Source organism: Astyanax mexicanus, chromosome 16 (assembly GCF_023375975.1).
Source record: "Astyanax mexicanus isolate ESR-SI-001 chromosome 16, AstMex3_surface, whole genome shotgun sequence".
Classification (NCBI taxonomy): domain Eukaryota; kingdom Metazoa; phylum Chordata; class Actinopteri; order Characiformes; family Acestrorhamphidae; genus Astyanax; species Astyanax mexicanus.
Genome location: NC_064423.1, coordinates 5,591,485 through 5,618,932, shown reverse-complemented (window position 1 = coordinate 5,618,932; position 27,448 = coordinate 5,591,485). Strand labels below are relative to the sequence as shown.

General features: G+C 39.5%; 1 protein-coding gene across 5 annotated transcripts in view; it reads right to left on the bottom strand.

The window, feature by feature from the left end:
- The window catches only part of diaph3 (diaphanous-related formin 3), a 557,032-nt gene that overhangs the window by 525,263 nt on the left and 4,321 nt on the right, over positions 1 to 27,448 (bottom strand). For 4 of the 5 annotated variants that reach the window (XM_049465746.1, XM_049465747.1, XM_049465749.1 and 1 more), the window contains exon 2: positions 361 to 393. The exons of the other annotated variant lie outside the window; for it this stretch is intronic. In XM_049465746.1, the coding sequence (XP_049321703.1) occupies positions 361 to 393 (33 nt within the window). The remainder of the gene's footprint in view (positions 1 to 360; positions 394 to 27,448) is intronic. 5 annotated transcript variants of the gene reach the window in all.

The window sequence follows — 27,448 nt, the reverse complement described above, 5'->3', positions numbered from 1 at the left end:
AGAGAAATATTTACATTATTAGTGATTAAAATAAGGATAGCGGTAACAAACAAACCTTAAAATGCATTAAAAGCTTTGATAAATACATAGAAGTAACATACTGATAAAAGCTAAATGACAAGCATTTCATGCCAGTAGAAAATATAACAACAAAACTACTAGATTTATTTATATATAAAACTTAGTTTAAGAATCAAATGTTAGTAAATTTGCTATTTTAGTAGTTAGTAGTTTTACATTTCTAGGAATAACAAACATGAAGCATTAGTTATGTGTTAAAACATAGCATTAACAAGTTTCCAGCAAGCCGTTAGTGAATGAAAAACCAAAAACTCAGGCAGGAATAAAAGTCAATCTTACCACATCATCAGTAATAGTTCGGATCTTTACAGGCTACAAAGGAGGGGAGAAAGGAAAGTGATAAGGGATTAATTTTAGCTTTGTGTAAAACAAGCACATTTTAACATTTCATACTAAACACAGAACTCCTCACAGCAGGAACATTTTGATGTAGGCTGTATCAGAGCAGAATAAAAGACTAAATGAAAAAGTGTAGTCAGGCACTTCACGTGGGATATACCATGCGGGTAATGAAGCGAACAGATAAGCCTTAGTTTTATGCTACCTCTACATTAAAAGCACTCGAAAAAGACAAGGAGAATCAGCTGGGGACGTCTGTGCCTCATTTACAAGCCCTTCAGCTCAGGGCGCAGGTATTATACCAGTCTGCAGTGCTCCTTAATGCTGGAACACAACAGCAAACATGAGAAATCCTGCAGCAGGTTAAACCAGTGATTTCTCAGTGGGCCCAGGTGAGGGTGTGTGTACAGCGGGTAACAAACGGCTCTGCAGCAGCGAGGGGATACACTCGTCCGATGAATTCAAAATATCTGCAGTAGAGATATGCCATACCATACCATAGCCTTTTCGAAATCAGGATAGTGATATTCTGTCTTGAAAGCAGTGTACTATATACAAATTTAGCTATATACTGTAAATCTTAATTGTTCCTGTATTACTGTTAATTTTGACAGTATGTATGCAGCATTTATATTCTGTCACTAAATAGTTTGTTACATTACATCATTTTTATTATGTAATTGTAATTGTAATTGCAAAATACTGCAATACTGTTAGCAAAGTGATACATCTTAATTGTTTAAATTACACTACAGAAACTTTAGAACTACAGTTTATATATATTTAAGCAATCAGAACAGTGGGATCGGATCAAACAACAGAGAACAACTCTGCCATCTAGTGGGTGGTGTATACAACACAACACTAAATGATCCACTGTGTGAGCCAGTACAATACAATATCCATATTTCTTACAGCCTAATGTTATATGATTAAAAACTGTCAAAGTCTTGTTAAGTTACTGTTTTTTTTTTTGTTGCAGTAATACACTCAAACAAAACAACAAAATATCAATGTTTTGTCACATTGCCAAGAATATAGCATTATACACTGAAATATGATATTCTTTTAGGGCCACACATAGCAGAACAACCTGCAAAAACTGTTTAATTTAAGTTAAAGAGAACCAACAAATATTGGTAAGTTGAGTAAAGTGTAAGCAGGCAAAAGACTTAGCCGAACACAGTACTCTGTGTTTTACTGTAGAATCCACCACAAGCATGAGGACATCCCTTTCTGAAACAACAAGCTTTTGCAAAATGTACGTCTAAATGTCTGAAGACATTTTTCCTGATTAAGGTAAATTATATGCACAACCAAGCAATTGTTTTAGATCGTGCATCTCTACTCCATTCAGAGCGGAGGTGGAAGTGTGATGAGGTGCGATCTATCTCCCGAAAAATAAAATTCTACTTAAATATCACATTCTTTAGATTCTACAGTATGTTACACTCTATAGTGAATCTTTCAGTACAGAAAAAAAAGTTCTAATCAAAGTCACACAACACTAGGAGCCTATCTTTTTGAATAAGGAAAGAGCTATGAACATGATAAACCTACTGTCTTTTTAAAAACATGTCCTATCACCTTTATTAATCTATTTTCATAGCAATAAATATTATCAAATTAAATTACTATTCTGTAGCTGCTCCAGAGAAACAGATAAACAGACATTGACAAAAACGAGGGATGTGTCTTTCTGCTTTCACTGTGTAATTTAACGGATGTGGAATTGATGTGGGGGTTGAACTGAGCCAGCAAATCCAACAGTTTCCATCTGTGCATGAATATACTGACCAGGGAAGGTAGTCAATAGTTCTGCCTTTAATTAGCATAAAATCCACAAGGAAGAGGACATACAGGTGCTGGTCAACGAATTAGAATAATTTGAAATAGTGCAATCATGAAATTCTTTGAATGCATTTTTTGTGCAGAAAGCAAATCAGGTGTTCACCGCACCTGTCCTACTCGTTAGACTAATCACAGAACTCGTTACCTGGAAAAAAATTTGCTCAGCTGAGCTTTCCAAAAGGCCCATTTAGGCCATTTAACTGTGACACTGTTGTTTTATTGAATTAGAATAATGGAGAAACTGTTTCATTGAATTAGAATAAATGCTCGAATTTTGTTTTCTGTGAAGAATGTTCACTGTGCAGTATAAAGTCAGGGTTGAGTAGAATTTCTAAGTTGTAAAATCAATCATGGGTAAGCAGCGCGACCTCTCAACCGGAATAGTGGCTCAAATTCAAGCCCTTCGCCAACAAGGCTTGACCCAAACTAAAATTGCTGAGCAGCTCGGCATCAGCCAGTCTTCCGTCTGCAAAGCTCTCAAGAAAAACTGCAGCAAGCGCACCAACTGTTCCGGCGCTCGAAAAACTTCTGCTCGCGACAACAAGCAGATGAGAAAGATCGCAGTCAGCAACCGGTTCAAGTCCACTTCCGAGCTCACCGACTTGTGGAACAAGCAGACCGGCGCTGACGTCTCCAGATCAACCACTTACCGTCGTCTGCGCGAACTCGGCTTCAAATCTCGCGTTCCAGCAGTAAAACCGATGCTGAACAAGAAACAAATGGAGAAACGGCTGAAGTGGGCCAAAGAACACGGCGAGTGGACTGCTGAAGACTGGCAGAAAGTGGTCTTCAGTGACGAATCACGCTTCTGCATCTCCTTCGGTGACCAAGGTCCTCGTGTCTGGCGTCGTGGTGGCGAAACCTACAACCACAAGTGCGTGAAAAGATCCGTCAAGTTTCCCCAGAGCGTTATGGTCTGGGGATGCATGTCCGCTTGAGGTGTAGGGAAACTCTGCTTCCTCAAGAAGACTGTCAATGCTGCCGTATATCAAGATGTTCTGGAAACGTTCCTGATTCCGACTGTTGAGGAACAGTTCGGTGAAGAAGACTTCATATTTCAACAGGATCTTGCACCGGCTCATGCGGCAAAGTCGACCAAAGACTGGTTCACTAAAAAACAGCTTGAAGTTTTGGCATGGCCGGCCAACTCGGCTGACCTCAATGTCATTGAAAATCTTTGGGCCATCGTCAAGCGGAAAATTCGCGACAGAAAGCCTACTACGCTGGACCAACTGAAGCAGAACATCGCCACTGCCTGGGAAGCTGTGAGTGCGGAAACTTGAGACAAGCTGGTCAAATCGATGCCGCGGAGACTTCAGGCAGTCATACAAGCAAAGGGGGCAGCCACAAAATACTGAGAAAGTGATGATTGTAATTATAATAAAAATTATTCTAATTCAATGAAACGACAGTGTCACAGTTAAATGGCCTAAATGGGCCCTTTGGAAAGCTCAGCTGAGCAAATTTTTTTCCAGGTAACGAGTTCTGTGATTAGTCTAACGAGTAGGACAGGTGCGGTGAACACCTGATTTGCTTTCTGCACAAAAAATGCATTCAAAGAATTTCATGATTGCACTATTTCAAATTATTCTAATTCATTGACCAGCACCTGTATGTCAAGTCATAACTTGAGTTTCAGGGTTTAGCACTTAAATTTCACTTAGAGACTCTTTGCTAAAAGAAAAACAAAAAGAGAATGTGTCAGACGGGGAGACAGGAGAAACGCAGAGGCTGACAACAAGCAAAAGGATAAAAATGTAAATGCTTGTCTATTTAACAGTGTCTATCAAGTAAGAAATGTATGTTTGTTGTTTGATCACCGATGCTGCCACAGTCATTGGTGGCCAGGAGTCAGAGAAAGCATAATTTTAGCTCTTTATGTGGGTCAAATAGCCCTCTCTCTGCGCAATCACTCAGCGGGGCGCTAGTCAGTAAGGCCGTCTGTTACAATGGAACACAACTAGCAGCTACCGTTCCCCAGTTGTGTTAGCAGCCGTTAGAAAAGATGCACTGACTGAAACTTCATGTGAATAAGATTAAACACATGTTAGGACTGACTTTTAAAATCCACTCCCATATGCTTCTGCATTTGTCATGCTCTCTGCCACAATGTAGACACTTCAGCTCTATCCCGCCTTCAGACCCACACACATCACAAAAAAATAAGTTTCTTATGCATATTAATATTTTTTTGACTTATGACTGATTATATAAAGCGTTTATTTGGTATGTTCATGCATTGCTACAGATAGTAGTTTACAGTAGTAAATATCTTCTTTTAACACCCAAATACTGTTTACATACATATATACAGATGACAGAATGTCTACAAACTTCATAATTTCTATGACACAAAAACACTTATGTGAAACGGTTGCTTCAAAAATGTTAAATTAGTTCTCAGTTCTTATTCAGCTTGTTATGTAAATCATGTATTCAAATTATCGTGTACAATTTTATATAGAATATAATAAACATTTTTTTAATGTGCAGGATTTTCACTTACATTTGTAGTTAACCACCTGCTTTCAAAAGAATAATATGATATTAGGTTACTTATGGTAATTTCACATACATGCATGTCACCAAAAAAAAAACTTTAGCTGTAAGCTGTTAGACTTGCATGGCTTAGTTGGAATAGTAGTGATATAGGAGTATTTTTATGGTAACTTCTTTATATTCCTGTTTATTCTTTATTTCGCACTGCTTTAACCTTTAGATTTGAAATAACTGAAAATTAAGGAAAAAATCAATCACTTATATTGTGGCTTTAATTAAGTCCAGAATGATAATTATACTTTTGACAAATGGAACAATATATGATTGTGACCTGAATCAATGTGGTGATCTCAATTTCAGCCGTTATACTTTTTTTCTTAGCAAGAGCTACCCAAAACATATATAAGCCTATATATAGCATATAACTGTATAAAGTATGCCAACTTTTAATTATATTTCTAATGTATTTTATAAATGATTTTTCAATAAGGCTTTTCGAAATACACATTCATTAAAATGTTTTTAAAAAGAAGGTTGTTGTTTTATCATGGTATTATTAGTAAGTGGCATTTAATAATGGAATATAATAATATTGTTCATTGCAATTATTTTTATCGATGCAAAATGATGAATGAATTATATCGTTTTTTTTTTTTTTTTTTTTTAATGAATCATTGGCATTGGCAGTACATATTTACTGTATGCCAGAAAAGGACCAAGTGACACTGGCTGAGCTACAATAATGCCCTTACAAAATCTTTTGAAACGATTGAAACTAAAATAATAATCTTTTAGCACAAAAATAAAAGGAGCATAACCGTAAAAATCTAAATTAGAAGTGTCCGGATGAAACTGACAACCAAATTACACCCATCTGTAGCTTTGATTCATGGGTAGGATTTGTAAAACAGTATTTTAGCAAAGCTCAGAATGGTTTTACTTATGTTGTTTACAAAAGCTTACAAAACCCACGGAATAAACAAGCCCTCACACTGTCAGCCTCTAACCTAGCTTCAGGCTCATATGGCTGCTTCATTAACTTGGAAGAACTGCTTTATTTTATAGGCACAGAACACGCCCCATGCAAACATATCAAGCCCATTCCAGATGGCAGAGTCTGTAATCAGTCAAACCCCAAATCTACATTTTCTCCCACCTCCCTCCAAACATTTACACGCGCTGTTAATTCAAGCTGCCGTAAACACAACTGTCAAAAATATGCTGCATGGTTACCGGTGCCGCCGCCATGCGTCGCCTGCATTAGTGTTACTTCATTAATAGAGTGAAAACAAACTGACATGGTTTAATGTAGACATGTGGAGCCGGTGATCAATCAGTAAGACTGCGTGACAGAAATGCCCTTCATTAAAAGAAAAACAGGCCAAAATTACTAACAAAACACTTCAATCAATGTTGCATCGTGTGGCGAGAGAGGGGATGAGTTTTCTTTTCTACAGAAGATAAATAGAACTGTTGAAAACCAATGAGTATGTACAAGTGATGCTACATTCATCATGTCAGAAAACAACCCCCTGGGAAGGCCTAGGAGGGCCGAGGGGCTGCCATCTCCACTAACTTAGCAATCCCCCCTTTAGTTCTCAAACAACACACAACACTGGCTTAAAGTTCACTAAAGAGCCCCTAAACCCTAAACCATATTTTTTTCATTAATAGCTGAAATGTGTTAGAGTCCCGCTTAATTTTTTATTTTTTTTATAAACATTTGGGAGCTCCAAGTGTTCCAGCAAGCTAAGTGCTGCCACTATAATTTGGAAATAGCTTGTTCGAATCCTGTTCATGTAGCTTGCCATCGGCTACTGGAGCCCTGAGAGAGCACAATTGTCCTTGTTCTCTCTGGGAGGGTACAGTAGATGGCGCTCTCTCTTTCCCCTCATCACTCCTAGGGTGATGTGGATCAGCACAAGGCTGCGTCTCTGAGCTGATGTATCAGAACGGAGTTGCTGCGCTTTCCTCCGAGCGTTGGCGCTGTGATGCTACTCGGAAATGCTGCATCAGCAGCAATTCGAAAAGAGGCAGGGTCTGACTTCACATGCGTCAGAGGAGGCGTGCGTTGGTCTTCACCATTTTGGTGTTAGGGCATCACTAGTGATAGGGGGAGTCCTAATGAGTGGGATGGGTAATTGGCTGTATAAATAATTATTTAAAAAAATTATAAACATTTTTTAACTTTCTGCCTCTGCAGCTCCTCTCATGTTTGACTGTACTATATGCGAGAATTATGTGTCTGCCTACTTTGGTACACATTACACATTACAATATGCAGATCAGTCAACCAATAATACCGCCCCCCTGCTGACATCCAGCGATCTGCATCTCACCGCTATCAAAGGCGCACAGCCAATCAGCTCTCCCTCCTGCCCCACACCTAACACTATACATCACACAGTTCCCCTCACAAACTACATCTCCTATTTTTCAAATTTGAGCTTAGTTACAATAGTTGCTTTTATCTGGCATGTTACAGGTCAAAATACATTGACATGGGGCAGGAACTAGCAAAGTGTTCCATGATTTTTGGCATGTCCTACAAAGCATTGAATGTGGATGTAATTGAAAGACTCTAGCCAGGCAAATGTCCATGTGGAAATGCCCTCTATGATGTACTGCTGGTACAAATGTAACACTGGATCATGAAGTACTGAATAACTGCAAAACATCAGAAACTATTAATATTATCACTATAAAGCACAGTAAAAAAAACATAAACATAAACATAAACATGTTAGCCAGTATTCAACTTTACTTACAAATAACACTTTATAATGTATACAGGTGTGGCCATTTTTAAACTGTGCTCTGAGGGAACACGTCTAGTATTTTATGAGCTGCTGTCTAATGAATTTTGGCATGTCAATGTATGAAGCTAAATACTCCTGGACATTTTTTTTTAACGTACCTTAAATTTACACGTTAAATTTAAATACATGGTAATTTCTATGGTAATAACAAAAAAATATATATTACTTCAATACTATGCACACAGGAGCGTTTGCTTATCTGAGAACATACCTGCCTGTAAGGTAAGCATTCTTTATAATAATAGATTTCACTGACTGCTCATATAAATCTTTAACACTGTGCTTCTTCAGGCAACTTATCCACAAACTGATTCATTTTGATGTTTGCGATAGCGCTGGCTTGTGCTGTTTGGTGATCGTATTGTTTGTAATATCCCCGCCGGCACTACTGGAGAAGTAATCAATATTTATTTGGCTGATCTTCAGATACCCACGCAACAAACTGTTGAGATTTTGTGGCATTGCGAGCTGTGCTTACCCACTGCGACGTGGATACGCAGAAATGCATCTACACAGAGGTATAGATCAGCCCTTAAGGACATTGTGTCAGAGCAGAGAAGAATATCTACAGGCTTTGCTAAAGTCTCTGTGCCATTTATTTTCTCTGAAGTGGATTTAAAGTCTTGATATGTGTTTTACTTTCTGAATTTAAACAGAGCCCCTTTGAATCATATATTTTTATATAATATTGCACACATTCCCGGACTTTCCACACTTGTGCGTGATTGCCTCGAGCCATATCCTGTGTGGGAGTCTTCAAATCAGCTAATAAACTGCTGTAGGAGATGAAGTGCTTGACTATCTTCCTGTATGCCATCATAAACTAGGTGAACCTTTCACACTACACAACTGAAGGTATAAATAGAATTCAATTACCTACTTTAAATGTCTATACACTGGATGTCAATATTTTTGCTTTGACAATGAGACAATGTGCGGAAAAAACAGTCAATCAGAACTACTGATACAGCTGCCAGAGCTTAAATATGAACAAATACTTTAATCTTATTTTGCCTAAAAAAAATACAGCCAAATTGTATACGGACACATATAATAACTCATAAAAGTGAGTACATCTCTCACATTGTTATAAATATTTCATTATACTTTTTCATGGTACAACACTAAAGATATGACACTTTGGACAAAGTTGTCAGTGTACAGCTTGTACAACTTTTGCTGTGTAAATTTGCATTGTCCTCAAAATAACTCAAAACACAGCCGTTAATGTCTAAACGTGAAAATGGCCAAATTGTTCCCAAATTAGCCGTTATTTCCTTCCCGGTGTCATGTGATTCATTAGTGTTACAAGGTCTAAGGTCTAAATAGGGAGCAGGCCTGTTAAATTTAGTGTTTTGGGTACAATTCTCTCATACTGGCCACTGGATATTCAACATGGCACTTCATGGTAAGTAGTAATTCTCTGAGGATATAAGAACCAGAATTGTTGCTCTCCAAAAAGATGGCCTAGACAATAAGAAGTTTGCTAAAACTCTAAAATTGATATGGTACAGCAGCTTTCTAGGATGGGGGTTCCACACAGAACTGGCCTTCCCAGCGTCGACCACAGAAGATGAGACCACACATTCAGCAACATATCCAGAGCTTTAAAAAAAAAAAAAAAAAAAAAATGAGTACTGCCAGCATTGCTGCAGCGCTTGAAGAAGTGGGATGTAAGCCTGCAGTGCTCAGACCATACACAGCACACTGCATCAACTCTGTCCACATGGTACTGTCCCAGAAGAAAGCTTCTTATGAAGCTGATGCACAATAAATCCTTCAAACAGTTTGATGAAGACAAGCAGTCCAGACTACTGGAATCATGTCCGATGGTCTAACAACAGATTGTTTGGCTTAGAAAGTCTAGCATGTGTGGCGCCCTGGTGAGGAGAATCATGAAAACGTTTCCTTCTCTACAAGTTGAGGGCATTTTGGGGCATTTTGTCACAATAAGTTGTGATGCGCCATCAAAGCCAGTTAGGAAATTGGTTAAAGCAAATTTTAATAATAGCATCACTTAAACAGAGGAAGCTTTAGGAAACCTGGCCAGATGTTGTTTGAATTGTGGTGTGAGCACTTCAGCAAGAATAATGCATTCTGAAAGTCATATGATTAAGGCATAGAGCTAAACAAGACTTGCTCACATGGCTGCCAGCTATAGCCACACAACATATATTTGTTTCAGCATCATAATCACTGTTTAATTTTATATCACAATGTAAAAATATATCACATCATGTTTTAGCTTTTTAGTTGCGTGAAATATCCACCAGAAGCCCAGTTAATTTATTGTATTATATAAAGTATAACATTCATATCATGACATGTTGGATCATTGACTACTGGTGAAAAATTATTATAATTATTTTTTTTAAATCACAATATATCATAAGAAAAATGCATATTGTAACGTAATTTCCTTTCCTAATATCATGCAAGATAAACACTGATGTCCCTAAATCACATGCAAGGACAAAAGAGAACCTGGTCATAAGGATTAGCATAGTAAACCCCGGCCCCATGCTGTGGCAAGCTGCTAAAATCTCCCACTAAATCACACCTAATAATAACTTTGTCCAGTGAGCTGCAGTATAATCTCCAGTGGAGAGTTGTCCGCATTATTTACTGATGCAATTTAATTCTAAGCAATGCTAAATAAATAAACATTCAAAAGACTGATTATTTGTATATAATACAACAACAGTAGTCTGAATGTTACGATAATTATATCGACATAATGTTTAGAGTATGGAAACATTGCCCATTGGGTTTACTTTTATATCAATGTATCAGTGACTTAAAATTATTTAACAATGAAAAAAGTATATTGTGTATTTCTGAGAACATTAAAAAGTTATGCCTAAATAAAAAAATAAAAAAAATCAGTTTACTCCCACTTAGATAGGTGCTGCTTTGCATTTGCTTTTTAGACAAGTCTAGATCTAGGCTGGTAGATGCAATGCCTTAAAGCCAAGAGTTCACTGTGTGAGGTGCCCGGGGCAGAGAACTCCTGGTTCAGAAATTAATTAGCTTCACACAACGAGTAAGGCCCTCATTGGCGCGGGCTTCTCACAGCGGTGAACCCCGGCCACTGGTGTTTCCTTACCAGACATCCCTCTGCCGTTTTCACAACCTCCCACCATCACACCATCTGCAAAAACCCCACACATTACAAGCGAGTAAAGCGATACTCCTCCCTACAGACGAAATATTCAGATGAGGGAGTGAGCAAGTTAATTATCAGGATATCTTTTCACAAAATGCACAGACTTGCACAGCTGTATACACACACAGCACACACAATACACACGACCTGGCTCGCTCTTATTACTCCGCACGGTGGAAGCAACAGGAGGCTGTTTTTGACTTTCACGTAACCGAAAATGTGTATGTGTTAGCTGGCACTGGAACAGCTTGATATTGCCCCTGGTTCTGACACAGCCTCATAGCCTGATGCACAGAGCCCCTTGATGATGGGAGGGGAATTCAGAAGAAAACATCAAAGAGCTCACAATCATCAATCTCGCATTGTGGGCAGCAGCATTCTGAGACGAGGCGGTCTCTGCTTATTGTTTATTGGGCACCAAAAGCAGCTAAGCAAAAAAATTAATAAAGAAATAAAGAAATACACACACAGTTGGTGAGATTTTGGGGTCAGACAGTAGGAGGTGCTCATTAAAAGTGTGAGGAATGATGGAGGACGAGTTCAGGTTTGCTAATGGGATCAACACACCCAGACCTGCACAACCTTGGTCAGGCTCCACCTCAGCCCACGGAGCAAGCACTGACCGCCTACAGTGAAGCCACTGACCCAGAGCAAGGTGGTAACTAATGGCAGGCATGCTGTGTGCTGTGTGGTATGCATGTGTGTCTTAGAGGGATAGAGTGTGTGAATGTGTGTGTGTGTGTGTTTGTGAGTATAAAAGAAAAAAGAGAAAAAAAAAATGTCTTATGTGAAGAACTAAGCGTATTCATGTGTATTCACGTTGGCAAACATCTCCAAGGTAGAGCTAGAGCAGGTTTGTTGGGTATGACCTCCACGCTGAGGTGATGTTGCCTTGCAAAAGTATCTCGCGCAACAGTACAACAGTACAACAACAGGATCCTGGGCAGATCATAATGAGCATTCAGGTCTCTCTCTCCTCTTCACAACACACATACACACACAAACAAAGGGTTCGGATCATTAAACACCCTCAGTAACAGTGTCTGATGCAGTGTCTTTGTTTCAATGCAATGGCCCCTGACAGCATTAAAACCTATTAAAAGCACCTTCACTTTAGTGGCAGACAGCTCATTAGAAACACAGGCGGGCTCCACTCCGCTCAAAATGACATCAAGTAATTCATACCGAACTTCATTAGGGTAAACACAACCAGCAACAGCGCTGCCTGCCTTTGTCGAATAGAGACGGCAGAGGAGCCAGAGACAGGGAGGAGAAGGGTATGGATAAAATTCTCTCAAATGGGGCCAAAACAAGGGCTACGAGTCACTCATTTTATATGCATCCAATTCCACTAAACCTAATGATGCTTTCTCCTCACAAATGAGCCTGTTTGTCTTTTGGCACATATCATTTCTTTGTCTGTAAGTGTCTTGTTAAAAGTTACCATAAAATAAAATAGCTAAAAACACCTGAGAGCGTCAGGCCTAAACAAATTCGCTAATAGCTCAGCAGCATGCCCTATCCATACTCATTACTGCTGGATGCATTCTGGCCCTGGGCACTTCAGGAAGCCCAGCAGCACGGGAGATGTTACTGATTCAATAAAATGGCCGGAAACTAGCCAAACACGCATATACCCAACATGGTGTGCACAAATAGGTTCTCGCTGCACTCTACTACCATTGTCAGATTTTTTTGGCAGTAGCTGGACTTATCTGTGGGAGACTGCATTTGGCTGTGTGTGCGCACATTTGTGAGTGTACATACAAAAAACTCTTAACAGCTACAATGAGGAGAAACTGCATACATGTCTACTAAGCTTTAATGTAACATTAGGACAGGACCACAGGACCACCACAGAGCAGCTATTACATTGGTTGGTGGGTCATTATCAGCACTGCAGTGACAACGGCATGGTTTAGATTGTAGTGCGTGTTCTGCTGTTACTAGTGAATCAGGTACAGCAATGCTGTTGGAGTTTTTAAACTCTGTGTCCACTCACTGTGCACTCTCTTAGCGATCCAATCTAGCTGGTTAAGCTTGTAGATGTAAAGTCAGAGATAGAAGGTCATCTGTTCAGAGGTCTTCAACCCAGGCCTTTAAATCCAGTTTTCATTCCTTTTTTTTGAGTGTGCATTCTTGCTGCAGGTTGCTGCATGGACTGAACCAAGCTGACTGGTCACAATCAGGGGGAACCATCCAAAAAAAGCAACAGGAACATCTGAGTGTGCTTGGCTTCCAACATGGCTCCTGCGTGTCCCTGGTTCCCTGCCGCTTGGTTAGTTCAGAGTTTGCAGCCTCTTGAAGTGTAAGAACTAGACTCATGGTAAAAACCTGTGTTTTTAAGGCTGTTGAACATTGTTAAGGCTGTTCTGTTCTCTCAGTGAGGAGAAACGAGGGGTTTTTATATGTTTTCTCTTGGTTTGTTAAGTTAGGGAGTATTTTCTTTTCTTTGTTAGGTAAATTAGTTTTCTTAATACTTAAAGCAGCACTAGGTAGGATTTTCTTGATTTTTGATCTTTTTAAAGAAGTAAAATTACAGCTTGAAACTCACTGCAGCGCTGCATTGAGTTGTAATAGGAGGAGTAGCAGTGCTCTTGTGTCTGTACTGGGCTCCTCTGAGCTCAAACCAGACTCTAAGTTTTCCGTGATGGCCGCGACCAACGCTCACGAGAACTGCGACCTGCTTTCTGACCTTTAGTTCTAACAGTTCTACAAGGACTCCTGGTTCATTCTTTACAAACTAACATACAGACACTCTGGCAGAAGCTGGAAAGAGACCGAATATGTCTGTGAAAGCCAAAAAACGAGAAAGAGAAACTAATCCACCTAAAACATTTATTACACTCTGCAACTGTAGGGGGAGCCCGCGAGCACAAAATCTCAATCCTACCTAGTGGAGCTTTAAGTCAGCTTTATTTTGTTTTTTTCTGTCTTTCTTCTACAATTGTCTCCCCTTTGATTCAAGTCTTGTAAATAAATGAGACTTTTTGACAAATAGGTAGTATGTTTGGTTGAGGAACCAGGAGGGCACGGGGGTCCCTTTTATTTATGTTACAAGATGATCTAGACCAGGTCATAACAAACAATTCTGGACATGAATCTGAATATGAAAGGTCCATATTTTACAAGACACATCCCCCAGGAACGATGTCGGCTGGACATCACTGGCTGATGATCTATTCCCAATCCAGCAGGGACACTGCAGTGTTCAAAAACTTTTGACCCACTCATACCAGCATAACATACCCTTACACCTTTTACACCACCACCATACCAGTATCACTACAGTGCTGAGAATAATGACCCAACCAAATTATAGCTGATCAGTGGTGGTCCTGTGGAGTCCTGTGCATTGAAGAATATGGTAAAAGGAAGTATGCAGAGAAACAGAAGACCGCTATATTATGATTAGTAGCTAAGAAACAAATGGGCAAACTGTAAACATGTTGCACATATTTGCAGTCATAACAACCTGGTATCTCTATTTTTGTTGTTTTCCTCTATAGTGAAGTTGTTTGAAAGGGCAGGTTTTCTACTGGGAACAACAGTATCTTGAGGCCAAGAGCTCTGAAACATTCAGACACCAAAGTAGGAACCAGCTCTGAAGTACAGACCTTGAGAGGGAGTTTTCAAATTTGGCTTTTGGATAAACCTGCATTGTCATTCCAGACAAGCCTTTATAAATCTCACCTTGGGTGTAGGCCAGTTCCCTTGTTCACACAAAAAGACAGAGGGAGCTAAATGTGAGCGCTAAGCCTTCTGAACAAAAACAAGCTAGGCGTAGCAAAGTCCTTATTGAACACGGAATTAAACAAATGATTAAAATATTTAATGAAAATGAATAAATATTGCATGTTGAAACCCAGCCGACATACTCTCCATACTACCCCCTCCCACTCCCCCATTGCACCTGTCTAATTAACACGACTTATTACCGTAATTAGTAACATTAGCCTGTTTCATGGGCATGCATTTTTAATAATTATACGTGTTTATTAGGTCACTGCGATGGGTCATCCATCATGCAAGGCTTTAATAAAAGGTCGTCTCTGTCAAAGTCAAAGATGGCAAAGCGTAGGTTTCTTTTTTTCAGACTCAAACTGCTCTCTCTGTAATGTCAGAAGAATTTTAATTCATGTCAAGGCATTAGGCATAATGACATGCACTCTAAACCTTACGCCAAAAGGTATACAGTTGGAAACAGGTGAATAAATAAAGAGTGACACTGCTAGTGTGCCACAGCGTCAACATCTTTGACAAGAGGATCATTTTATTTATTCTTTTATTACATTTCCATTTTTGGATGGAAGTGGTGATAGCAAAATAGATCAGGATCTCAGGTATAACACACCAACAGTTGCTAGGAAACCCCCTCTCCTAGTTCAGCTCAAACCCAATGCAGTGATGTGAATGAAATCAGCAGCCATGGCAAGAGCAAAACAAGTGGACTAGAATAAGCAAGCTGCAAAAAAAGAAAAGAAAAGAAGGGATGTCCCGATCAGGTTCTTATAGTATCAGGCCATACAGATCCTATCCAATATTAAAAAAAAGGTTTAGATAAAACATGCTGTTAATTAATTCTAAAGAAAAAAAAACTATTATTTTTGTAACAATTAATTTATTGTTATAATTAAGACATTTTTGACTGATTTAGTTAGTTTTCTAGTGATTACTCTTTTGTTCAGTGATGATAAAAAAAATAAAAAAAACAAAGAAAGGTGTGCAGTTTTCCTGCTGGTAAAACAGAGTTTGGACAATAATTGTTTATTAATTGCATACATTATAGGACGTATTCATGTTTAGGGGTGGGAATCACAGTGCATTTTATTAAGTCGATTATACTGTGGTTCTGCAATTCTGCGATACATCACAAGAAACTCCTCTACGAAGAGAATAAAATACTCTTAAGTACATTACATTACATTACATTACATTACATTTGGCAGACGCTTTTGTCCAAAGCGACTTAGAATAGTCAAGTACAATGTAAAATAAGTTTAAAGGTAAAAACAACTTTGGATAGGGATAAAAGAAGGTCAAAGGGGAATAATAGGATAGAGAAGTGAAGGAGGGGAAGAAGGAAATGAGGTTAGAAGTAGTTAGTGTGTTAGAGGTGTTAGGAGAGTAAGTGCTCTTTGAAGAGCTCTGTCTTCAGGAGTTTATTAAAGATGGTGAGAGATTCTCCTGATCTGGTAGTAGAAGGTAGTTAGTTAGAGGTGTTAGGAGAGTAAGAGCTCTTTGAAGAGCTCTGTCTTCAGGAGTTTATTAAAGATAGCGAGAGATTCTCCTGATCTGGTAGTGGAAGGTAGTTTGTTCCACCATTGGGGAACTCTGTATGAGAACAGTCTGGATTGCTTTGTGTGAATGTTTGGCAAAGCGAGGCGAAGTTCATTGGAGGAGCGCAGCGGCCGGGAGGTAGCGTAAGCCTTCAGGAGCGAGTGCAGGTAGGAAGGAGCCTGTTCTGACATCACCTTGTAGGCGATTGTAAGAGCTTTGAATTTGATGCGAGCATCAACTGGTAGCCAATGGAGCTCAATGAGCAGCGGGGTGACATGTGCCCGTTTTGGCTGGTTGAAGACCAGACGTGCTCCATGTAAGTAAGTAAGCAAATATCACAAATTATGGATTTACTGGATTCAGTTTCACAGAATTTGACCACTAATATTCTTCACCTTAGGTCTACCCATTGTTTTGATTAGCGCCACCATGCTAAGTATATTAATACATGGAGCATTTATATAAAATATAAAAATATTGTATTCAAGTTTTTTTCCAACTATCATAAAAAAAAAATCATCATGAATCCAGAATTCGCTTAAAAAAAATATCCTCTTCATTTACATCCGTTTAAAATATTGTGATAAAATCTAATCGTAAACTCAGTGGTGTGAATGGAAACAAAATGTGAACATGGTGTATCGATACAACACTATAAAACATGTCATAATAAAGTTCTAAATCTCAACACATTAATTTGTTCTTATATGAATGTTTTCAGGTCTTACGTGCAGTTTATCACAGGACCAGCCATGGCAAACAGCTGCAGACTCGTTCAAGAGACCTGCACTGACAAGTCTGCAGGAGATCCATTCCAGCCATGCCCGTTATCTTACTGCTGCTCCCTAATTAAACACTGATAACTTGCCTTTCAATTATAGTCCATTCCTCCACCATTTCAAACAAAGGCAAAAAGCCACAGAAACAAGGCCTGTTCAAATTAACCAGCGAGATCTGAATAAAAAGAGCATGAGTGACGGGGGAAAAAAGGCAACTATGGAGGAGGGGGACAGTCTGCATGAAGGTCACGCCAAGCCGTGGACGTATGAATGCCAAACAGATTCTTCAGTAGGCACTTTGTGAGGAGAGGCCATTAAAATCAATCCACCAGCACCTTTGCGGAGGTAAGAGTCGCTAATCATGTCAATTGCAGTCCATTAGGCTCAATCACACCCACCTGCCAGTGATTGTCTTAACCTTGGACGTCAAGACTAGAGTGGCAGGGTGGCAATCAGGCTTGGGACAGACGCCATCACTAGCTGTCAGACTGCCATTCCTGTTTCGACAAAAATGCCGAGCCAAGGGAAGAAGGGGAATGAGTGTTTGGGCATACGTACAACACAGAGTGATCTTCTATTAGGACGTTAGAGCTGAACAGAAAAGACATTTCTTTAATATGTAACTCTAAAAAAAAAGAGCAGCATTTTGATAAGTGTGCCCTGTTAGTGTTCTGAAGCATCACTCCACAGCTTTTATCTTCAACACAGACAGGTACTCATTACATTACATTACATTACATTACATTTGGCAGACGCTTTTGTCCAAAGCGACTTACAATAGTTGAGTACAATGTAAAATAAGTTTAAAGGTAAAACATCTTTGGATAGGGATAAAAGGAGGACAAAGGGGAATAATAGGATAGAGGAGTGAAGGAGAGGAAGAAGGAAATGAGGATAGAAGTAGTTAGTGTGTTAGAGGTGTTTAAGAGAGAGTAAGTGCTCTTTGAAGAGCTCTGTCTTCAGGAGTTTCTTAAAGATAGCGAGAGATTCTCCTGATCTGGTAGTGGAAGGTAGTTTGTTCCACCATTGGGGAACTCTGTATGAGAACAGTCTGGATTGCTTTGTGTGAGTTTTTGGCAAAGCGAGGCGACGTTCACTGGTACTCAGCAGAAAGCAACCAATATTTAGAAAAAAAAGGACAGAGTAGTCTGATCCATATGACCAAATTACAAACAAAATAAACAGGTGCAAAAAAAAAAAAAAAAAAAGTAAAACTTTACTATGTAAGATATAAAAAATACATACGCATATTTGTGGACTATGCACACAAAAGAACACCAAAAAGGAGCCACACGACTAATTCACCATCCAAAAGCCATAAACCAGGGCAGTTTGAGGTACAGACATTGATATACCAAGAGTGCAAGAGACAAAGTAACACAAAACAAAACCAAAAAGAGCTGCTTATCCAGCAATAAACTCACAGCACTAAAAATTATTTTAATGGTTTGCAGTTAGGTGTGGTTAATGTTAGGTGCTGAATGTTGGCTCTGCTATTTCGCAGTATTGGCTCAAAGATGCTCTGTCAAGAGCTGTATTATAAAGTCAGTGGAGGTTAAAAGTTTATTCTCACGGGCGGTCTAAAGCGCTGCCACTATAATTAGCCTTGCCATCAGCTGTCGGAGCACTGAGAGAGCACAACTGGCCATGCTCTATCTAGATGGGTAGATGGCACTCCCCCCCCCCCCCCCCCCCCTAGTAATAGTTGCGATAAATCCCATCACTGGTTTCCAGAAAGGGATTAAGCCAAGTCCTTCTTAAATATTGAAGTTCCTTCACTTTTAACAGTCCCCACTTTTCAAACTCGTGTGCGTGATCATATCATCTACTGACGATCATACGCAGGGTGAAATGTTCGATTTGAAAATTCTAGGTGTCGCTACTACAAACTACTTGTCTGCATACCCCTTCTCTCTTTCTTGCCCGTCTGCCTATCTGTCCACCTGCATTTGTCTATCTTTCCTTCAGTCTGCGCGCCTGGACCGTTGGCCTTAGTCCAATCTCCAGGTTTGCGTCCAAAGGCCGATGCGTTCTGTCAGAAGGAAGAGGAGAATTGACTGGGCTGACAGCTGGTCTCCACGGATACGGTTGGGGTCGGAGACAGGAGCCAAAGGCAGGCCCGGAGCTGCATAGCAATCAGTGCATCAAAGGAGTGACAGACAGGAGCAGGGGTTAGAGACAGAGGAGAGAAACACCATCCTAAAACCATATCACACCTTTCTTAAAGCTCAGTGGCCATCAGCATCTCTGATACAGCAGCAGCCATCTCTCTCCATCTCTCTCACAGCATGTGAATGCATCATTCGTTTTGACTTACTACGCCACTGGAGAAGTGTAAAGTGGCGAGTTACATCTCAAGCTCTGTCACATGCGTCAGTGATCAGCAGGGCCTGTGCTCCCTCATACGAGGGCAGGCCTAAAGGGTCGCAGGGAATTCTGCGGGCCAAAATGCCTTCTCACAAACCTTTGTTAAGGATGTGGCCACAAAAATGTCGACTTAATTTAAAATGCAGTAAAAAATAGTAGACCATTCCTTCCTTTAACAACATAAGATTTTTCAAACAGCCTGCACGACTGAAGTCATTTCTCACATGTTCTCTACCAAATGAAAGCTCACAGCTCTGCCATCAATATTCTGAAAGGCAGAATGACTGTTTTGTCAGTAATGCTGTGCAGTAGAGCTTAGATCGGGCTCAAAAAATCCAGCCCGACCCAGCCAGAGCCAGTACATAATCTGCCCGAGCCCGATCCGCTCCATAAACTTTATCAGGGAGTCATTATGAGCCCGAGCCCAATTTAAACCAGACAATTTTTTTGGTAAGTAGAGCATTAAACTGACCTTTCTGAAAACATTCTTGTGCTGTTTCAATAAGTGAAATCTGTTTAGAATGATGTTAATTATTAACATTGCAGCACTGAAGAAGCATAGACAAGAATGATTTTTGAATGACTTTCCTCTAATCTAATATAATTTAACATGGTGAATGAACATATATTTTTTTAAGTGCAAAATCACAAAAAATAGCAATACAGCTATGCACTACAGACAATCATTAAATTCAAATAGACCAACGACAATAACATAATTTACAATGACTTTCCTTTACTGTAGTTGCTTTTTTATTTTATTACACCTTTGCATAGAAATGATCATACCCACTATTACAATTAGGGTTGCAGCGGTAACCGGTTTCACGGTATACCGTGGTATTAAAATGCACGGTTATCATACCGTGTGTGTTTGCTTATTACCGGTAAAACGCAAGCCAGCGGTGAAACTCACCCGCGCATGCGCAACTCTGCTCCGCTTCAGCTACTCAGCACACAGCGGTGAGAACGGCAGAAAGTGCATCAGACTAGAGCTTCATTAACAATTATTATTGTTAATGAAAACGAACCAAATAACGAAAACTGAAAGTGAAACTTAACTAACTAATTTATAAGCGCTGTTTTCACTCCCGCAGTTCTACAGCGGGAGGTGTTGTGCTGATTCTGTCCGCGAAGCGGGAGTCGGATTGAGCAGGGAGTCGGATTCGGCACAACAGCGGCAGCGCGGCTGCACCTCGCGGTCCGCGGTGTTAGTTGTAAGCGCTCGCGCTAGCCGCAAAATACGACAGAAAACACTGAGAAACTGCAGAATTATGTATTGGACTAAAATGAGCACGAGGAGATAAAAGAGAACCTTTACCTGTGAGTAGCTCACATCAGAACACGCAAATCTCTCTCTCTCTCTGTCTCTCTCTCTGTCTCTCTCTCTCTGTGTCTCTCTCTCTCGCACGTGAACTTCTCCGCACTGTGTTTAGCTGTTCTTAAAAATAATTTTAATTAAATAATAGTTCTATGCTGCTATGTTAGTGTTAATTTACATAATTCTGATCATATTTCGCTCATTCAAACAGCCTGAAAACAGACTTGTAATCTTGTAATCAACAAGCTTGTAATCAATGTGGCCGTAAAGTCACAGCTAAAGGAGGAAATACATCAAACCTGTTCTCCCATCTTCGAAAACACCACCCCGCTGTGCAGCGCAAAGTATGTGTTTAGTTTATAATTTTAATCTGAACCTAAATAAAACCTCTTTGTAGTCGTGCACAACCCATGCGGTAAGCGCCCGCAAAAGCGCTGAGTTATCCGAAATTTGGGCACGCAGGTACAGGCGTGAAGTGCATGCTACGATGGATTCACGTGTCCGTGTAAAGGTCCTGGCCGGACTGGATGTGAAAGACGCCATTCATTTACATGCGTTAATTTTCAAATTCTGACGTGCCTGTTTTTCATATGTTGAAGGTTTTAAGGTATGAAAGCCTTAAAATAGATATCTCTATTGTGAGGATCATGTCAGAAATAAATCCCCTCTTTCTGCAGTATCTGGTTATATACCAACTTTTTTTATATATATACACTCTTAATGCCCTTAAGAGTAGTGGAAAAACATGGTTTCCTTCACCTGATGGTGTAGTTTCTACAATAAATAGTTAATTGAACAAAAAACCTTTGTTGTAATTTCTTTAAGGGTCAGTTTAATAATATATGTAACAAACTGTGATACCGTGATAACCGTGATACCGCGGTATTTTCCGAGACGGTTATCATACCGTGAAAATCTCATACCGTTGCAACCCTAATTACAATCATTTTTTTTTAATGAAATAAAAATCTATATTGCAATATTTAGCAGTAGGCAGTTTTTATGCATACACTGTAGCTTTGTTGACCTTTTGAAACATGATTTGTATGCTACTTTATAGTGGAACACTTATTATTTTATTTTTTTTTTTAGTTTCTACTTAATATTAGATTTAGTTAGACTAAACACTGTTATTTACACTTTTGAAATTAATAAAAGTGTTTTGTCATATTGCCAGGAACATCATCTGAGATAATTTAAGGGCTCATCGCCCTCTCCCTAGTCTGAAATCACACCAATTTCAGTACAATCATCTTCACAAGTCATTGCAGATTCGCTGGTCTGGTGTCAGCTGGAATCTAGACTAGCCTAAAGGAAGCCTAATTTTTCTGACGTATTCTAGACATCATGCCAAGTTAAAAAATATATATATCTTAGTTAGTGTTGTAAGTCAAGCGTCACCACGCTTTAGAACAAGGCTGAACACGGAGGCCCCCAGTTCAAATACCTGCTTCAGCTCATCAGCTATTTATTAGAACCTTGGCTGCACAGAGTAAATTAGGTTTAAAACAGTGTTCTACAAGACTTAAGCAAAATTTCGCCAGTCCCTGAAACAATAATGTAACTTCTCTGCAGGTCATCATAAAGGTTAACTCACCATTCCACCAGGACACACTTCCATTTCCAAACTGGAAGAAGAGCTCACAGCATTTTGAATACATTGCTTTTGCTAAAGCTTTAGCTGCTGCTCCACTTTGTTACTATGGCTACAAGAAACAATCTCTTTCAGATTCTGAGTATGTGTGCGGAAAAAGTAAGTGTGTGTGTGTCTGTGTGTGAATGTGAGAGAGAGAGAGAGAGAGATAGGGAGGAAAGGAAAGAGAGAGAGTGAGACAAAGATAGAGCTGTTTTCATCATGCCAGTCATGATCAGCCATGCCTCATGTGGTTGCAGTATACACCGAGCTACGTCTGCTCAACATTACTAGTGATGCTTTTGTAGTTTATCCTGCTGCCACTCTTACATTCGCTGTAATGATGTAGTCCAGAGTATTTCCCTGCCGTGCCCATAAATGTTTCAGGTTACAGTTTAAATAATGGATTATTGCTTTTGTCTTTGTGATCACAACATCTACTACAACTCTATTAAATGTTCTGCTCAGACAAAGTGGATTTAAGCTGTGTTTGGCAAGAATCTAATGTGATATGATACATATCACGATACAAGGGTTAAGAGGCGGCTCTGGTGATCGCTTGTTCAAATCCCTGTCATGCAGCTTGCCATCAGCTGCCTGAGAATCCTGAGAGAGCACAATTGGTCTTGCTCTCTCTGGGTGGGTACAGTAGATTGCACTCTTTCTTTTCCTCATCACTCCTTGGGTGATGTGGATCAGCACAAGGCTGCGTCTGTGAGCTGATGTATCAGAACCGAGTCACTGTGCTTTCCTCCAAGTGTTAGCGCTGTGATGCTACTTAGCAATTCTGAATAAGCAGCAGTTCAAAAAGAGGTGGAATCTAGCTTTACATGTGTCAGAGGAAGCATGTGCTTGTCTTCACCCTCCTGGTGTTGGGGCATCACTAGTGATAGGTGTCCTAATGAGTGGGTTGGGTAATTGACTTTGTAAATTGGGGAGAAAATGGGATATACTGCTATACACTACTGTAATCAAAGAAATCTTTTAGCGGGGAAAGGTTCTGAAGACAACAGTACAACAACGCTAGTGACACACAAACATGAGCAAACAGAAACAAACTTAATATATCTTAGGTTACTCGTGTTTTTACAATAGGTTATTAGATATTAGATATTTGTATGAATGTAACCATGTTTTTATCTAAGATTTTCTTCACCAAATTTTAACTTTATTTGCCAAATGTTTATTTGCTTTGATTGAATAAGGAGTAAGTATTAAACTTGCACTGTGCTCATGGAGCCGGACACGCTTGGAAAACCAGACACCTTCAATCTATATTACTTGTAATAGTTGATGCCAATACTGGATTAAAAAACAAAAAAACAAAAAAAAAAACCAGAGACTCCAAAAGTATTGATCTGGACCGTGCATAAAAATCAACCTGAAGCATGTCAAGCAAATGCTACCCAACACAAATAAAAGCAATGCAGCGTAATTTCAGTTTCGCCACTGAAAACATCTGGCCATGGACACGTGTTTGCTTGTCCAGATGTACAAAACATGCTGCAAATCTTGAAGTAAGACGGAAAACCATCTTTAAGGCTTAATTAGTGTAATGGACATATTGTAGCAAAGAGGCCCATCTGACACAATGACAGATTTCTAGTTAAAGAACCGTGCTGGCACTGTCTACATCAATTATGAATTGAGAAAGCTGTATACTACAGTAATGCTAAATATATTTTTATAAATACGCTCAGTTGTGATTTAACGTCATATATGGAGCTGCTAGTCTCACAAAAAAAGTGCAAAACAAGCTCACTTTATTTAAAATCGAAAGTGCAAAGAGACACAGATGTCTGTTACCCCCTAAAAGGTGTTGCAAGGCTTGACTTGTCATCCTAAGAGGACTACATTCTGCGACCCTGACGGCAGCTGAGTTTTCGCGAAGCTTTTCTTTTCACCAGGTAATAAACGCAGCTGCCAGGGATCAAACCATTACTTAAAAACGGCAACTTTATTCTGCTTGAATGTTGAATGACAGGAGATTAATATGAAAATTACCTTCTATTACAAATCAATCCAAAATCTTCATTTGAAAACGAGAGAAAACTAAAAGTTAAGATGAGACATAATTGTAATGACCTTGACAGTTCCACTCAGCTTCTCCAATGCAGTGGTTTGTTGATTTTTTATTTTTATTTTGTTAAAATAAAAGTCAGATCTTTTCATTTTGTTGAGTGCTCAAATGTTAACTGCGCCATTAGGGCGGTCGGACATGTTGTGATAAACCACGAGCATTGCTGGCAGCTCCTGTAATTGCTTCTCCTGAATTGGTTCTGTTCAATAAGCACCACGCTGTCGCATTGCTTACCAATGAGACAAGAACAGCCTCCATTTCGACCCCTCACCTCTACGAGGCTGAATGCACGCTTCCCTCTTGCAATAGCAACTTTTTCTCTCCCTGTTCCAATTGACTGGCTCTTTCTTTACACTTCCCCTTGGATTGTATGCGACTTTCCCAGCCTGCAAACAAATAGAGGTGAACAGGCACCAGGCTTCAGAACGATTTGCTAATAATGATTTGCTTACGAGAAAGCTTACTCCATTTTAGAGTTGAAGGTACCTGAACTGATGATGGATAATTCATAAGCTCCACCACTGGTGGCAGAAGAGGGGAGACGAGAGGCGGGGTTGAAACGACGAGAGAATGAGAGCTCCCGATGGATTCGACCAGCTGTTTCTGCTCCATATGTCCAAGGCCAGCAATAAAAGCTGGGTGTAAATTGTTTTTTTTTTGCCCCTCCCTAAGGTCCTCATTCGATTTCTCTTCCACCTGAGCAGCTCCTTGCTTGTCCGTAACCGAGGAATCAATCTGCCATCGTAATTGGTGGTAATGCCACCCGTTTGGTTGACCCTCACCATGTTATGTTCCCCTGTCGGCACCGTATTGTGGGCTGCACTAAATCTATTTTTCTCCATCTCTCACTCTCTTACGTGCTCTCGCTCCGTCTCCCTCCTTTATTAGAGCCAGATGGAGGAGTTGACTGTTTAGCCCAGGACAATGAATGCATTCTAAAGGGTAGCCCAAATGTCACCCAGAAAATTTGAACACCTGCTCTGGTAATCGCACCTAATCGCCTAAACTGAGCAATCTCGGAGAAAACCGAAACAACTCACTTGGGTTTTTATCAAAGTTTCCTGAAGGCTTGAAGGATTAGCGCATATTGAAGAGGGGGAGGTTGAACAATTGTGTTCTTCCACAAAACACATAGCGCACAGGTGGATTTGTCAGGCGTCAGTGCACACAAGACTCATTTATGGCTAGAACAGATAAAACAGCTCTGCCCAGAGAGTCATTACACACACGTTTTTTTCTGCTTAAGGAGCATTAATTATTTATAGACAGACAAACAAACAGACAAACATCCCTTCTTTTGAACTCATCTATCAGCAGGATGTGCATGCACTGGAGCAAAGAAGAGAGACACATGCTCAATACTTCATACTAAAATCAAAAATGAGCATGGCCATCTAGACACAGCATCACAAAAAACAAATCCCCCCCAAAAAATACCTGCTTTTTCTTTTTGATCACTATCTGTCCTGGTGATAATGACGTTGACACCCTGAGCAATTTGTTTGTGCAAAAAAGATGCAGATAGTAAACAGCCATTGCCTTAATTAAGGAGGGGAGGTTTCGTGTTACACTCTTAAACTAATGACTCAACAAATAACAGCCTGGCTCAAGTGAGAAAAGAAGAGCCTTGTTGTCGTTTGATGTGATGTTTTATCCCTTTCTTAACTGGGGGGAAAAAAGAGCACCACAACTAACACAGAGAAACAGAATCATTATGTGCCTCACTACAAAGGCAGAAACACCCTGTCCCGCTAGCCCTCTCTTCCTTCTTGCAGTTGGTTCATCCTCCTCATATGGAGGGTGGAATTAGAGATGGCTTTGGGTAAGATGTACCTGGCACTAAAATGATGTGGTTATGAAAGCATGGCAGTGAAGATCAAAATGTTCCTCTTAATGGAAATGAGGTTTTCACCTGCGCTCTGTTACATGGTTTTAGAGTGCCACCTAGTGGTTAACATATACATTTTATTTTCAAACAGGCCTTGGAAGAAAAAGAACATGACCCGTCTTTAAACTCCTTAACAGCATTATTATGCACTGAAGTAGTGATGACAGTACAACAAAGACAAAATAGACAAAACAGTCAACTGGACTGGACTGGACTCCCTTTTCAGAAACTGTAGAAACAACTCTCAGCAAAAATTTATATCACAATATATTTCTTAATTTTGGTCAGCACTATATAATTCTAATATTAATATGAGCATACCACCACACCACACCACATAAAATCTGCCAAAATCCTTCACAACAGAGATCTGTACCAACAAATGCAGAATAAATTGGCAATGCCAATTCACAATAAACTTCGGGTTAGTGACAAGCGCACTCCACAAAGAATATACCTATATTAAATCAATATCAATATATACTGATATTGATATATTTACTGCCCAGCCTGTTATAGACTAGTTTAGGCAACATTAAATGTGAAAGCCATGCTGGTGCTATATGACACAAAAAATAAAAAATAATAATTAACCAGACTGTTTCCACAATAAAATAATAAGGCCACTTTTAGAAAAAATACAATTAGAAGACAATACAATTAGAAAGACAGAAAGAGGAGAAACTTCTTAGTCACTTAATAAAGCAGCTGAACTAACAGGATACAGACATAACCCTGGTTAAACTGAACTTCCTTAAAACTCGTCTACTAGTGTACAGTAGGAGTGTCCTTTATCATAATGTATTTTTTTATATTGTTAACACAAAAAAACTTTAAAATATTATGATAGTTCTATCAGATTACAACTTCTTGCTGAAAATTTAAACAGTTATCCTTTCCCATTAAAACGTCTACTAGGACAAAAAAACAAGTGCATCTCAAAAATTTAAATCCTGCTGGAAAATGAAATCTGCATCTCCATAAAAGTTGTCAGTAGCAGAGATAAGCATAAAGTGCTGTAAGATTTTGTGGGAAAACAAAACAGCACTGACTTTAGACTTGATAATAAAACACAGTGGATCAACACCAGCAGATGACATCACTGATTGGTGGAAACTTCACACTAGACCTCGAGCAGTTTGGACTGTGTATCTCTCCACTCTTCCTCCAGACTCTGCTCCTTTGATTTACAAATGATGGTCAGTGATGGTTTGGAGAGCCATGTCATCTGCTGGTGTTGATCCACTGTGTTTAATTCTTTCTGCAATGCACATACAGGTAGATTTTCTTCCAATTTATGCATTTTAATAACATATATTTTAGCATTCACAGATATTACATAAAT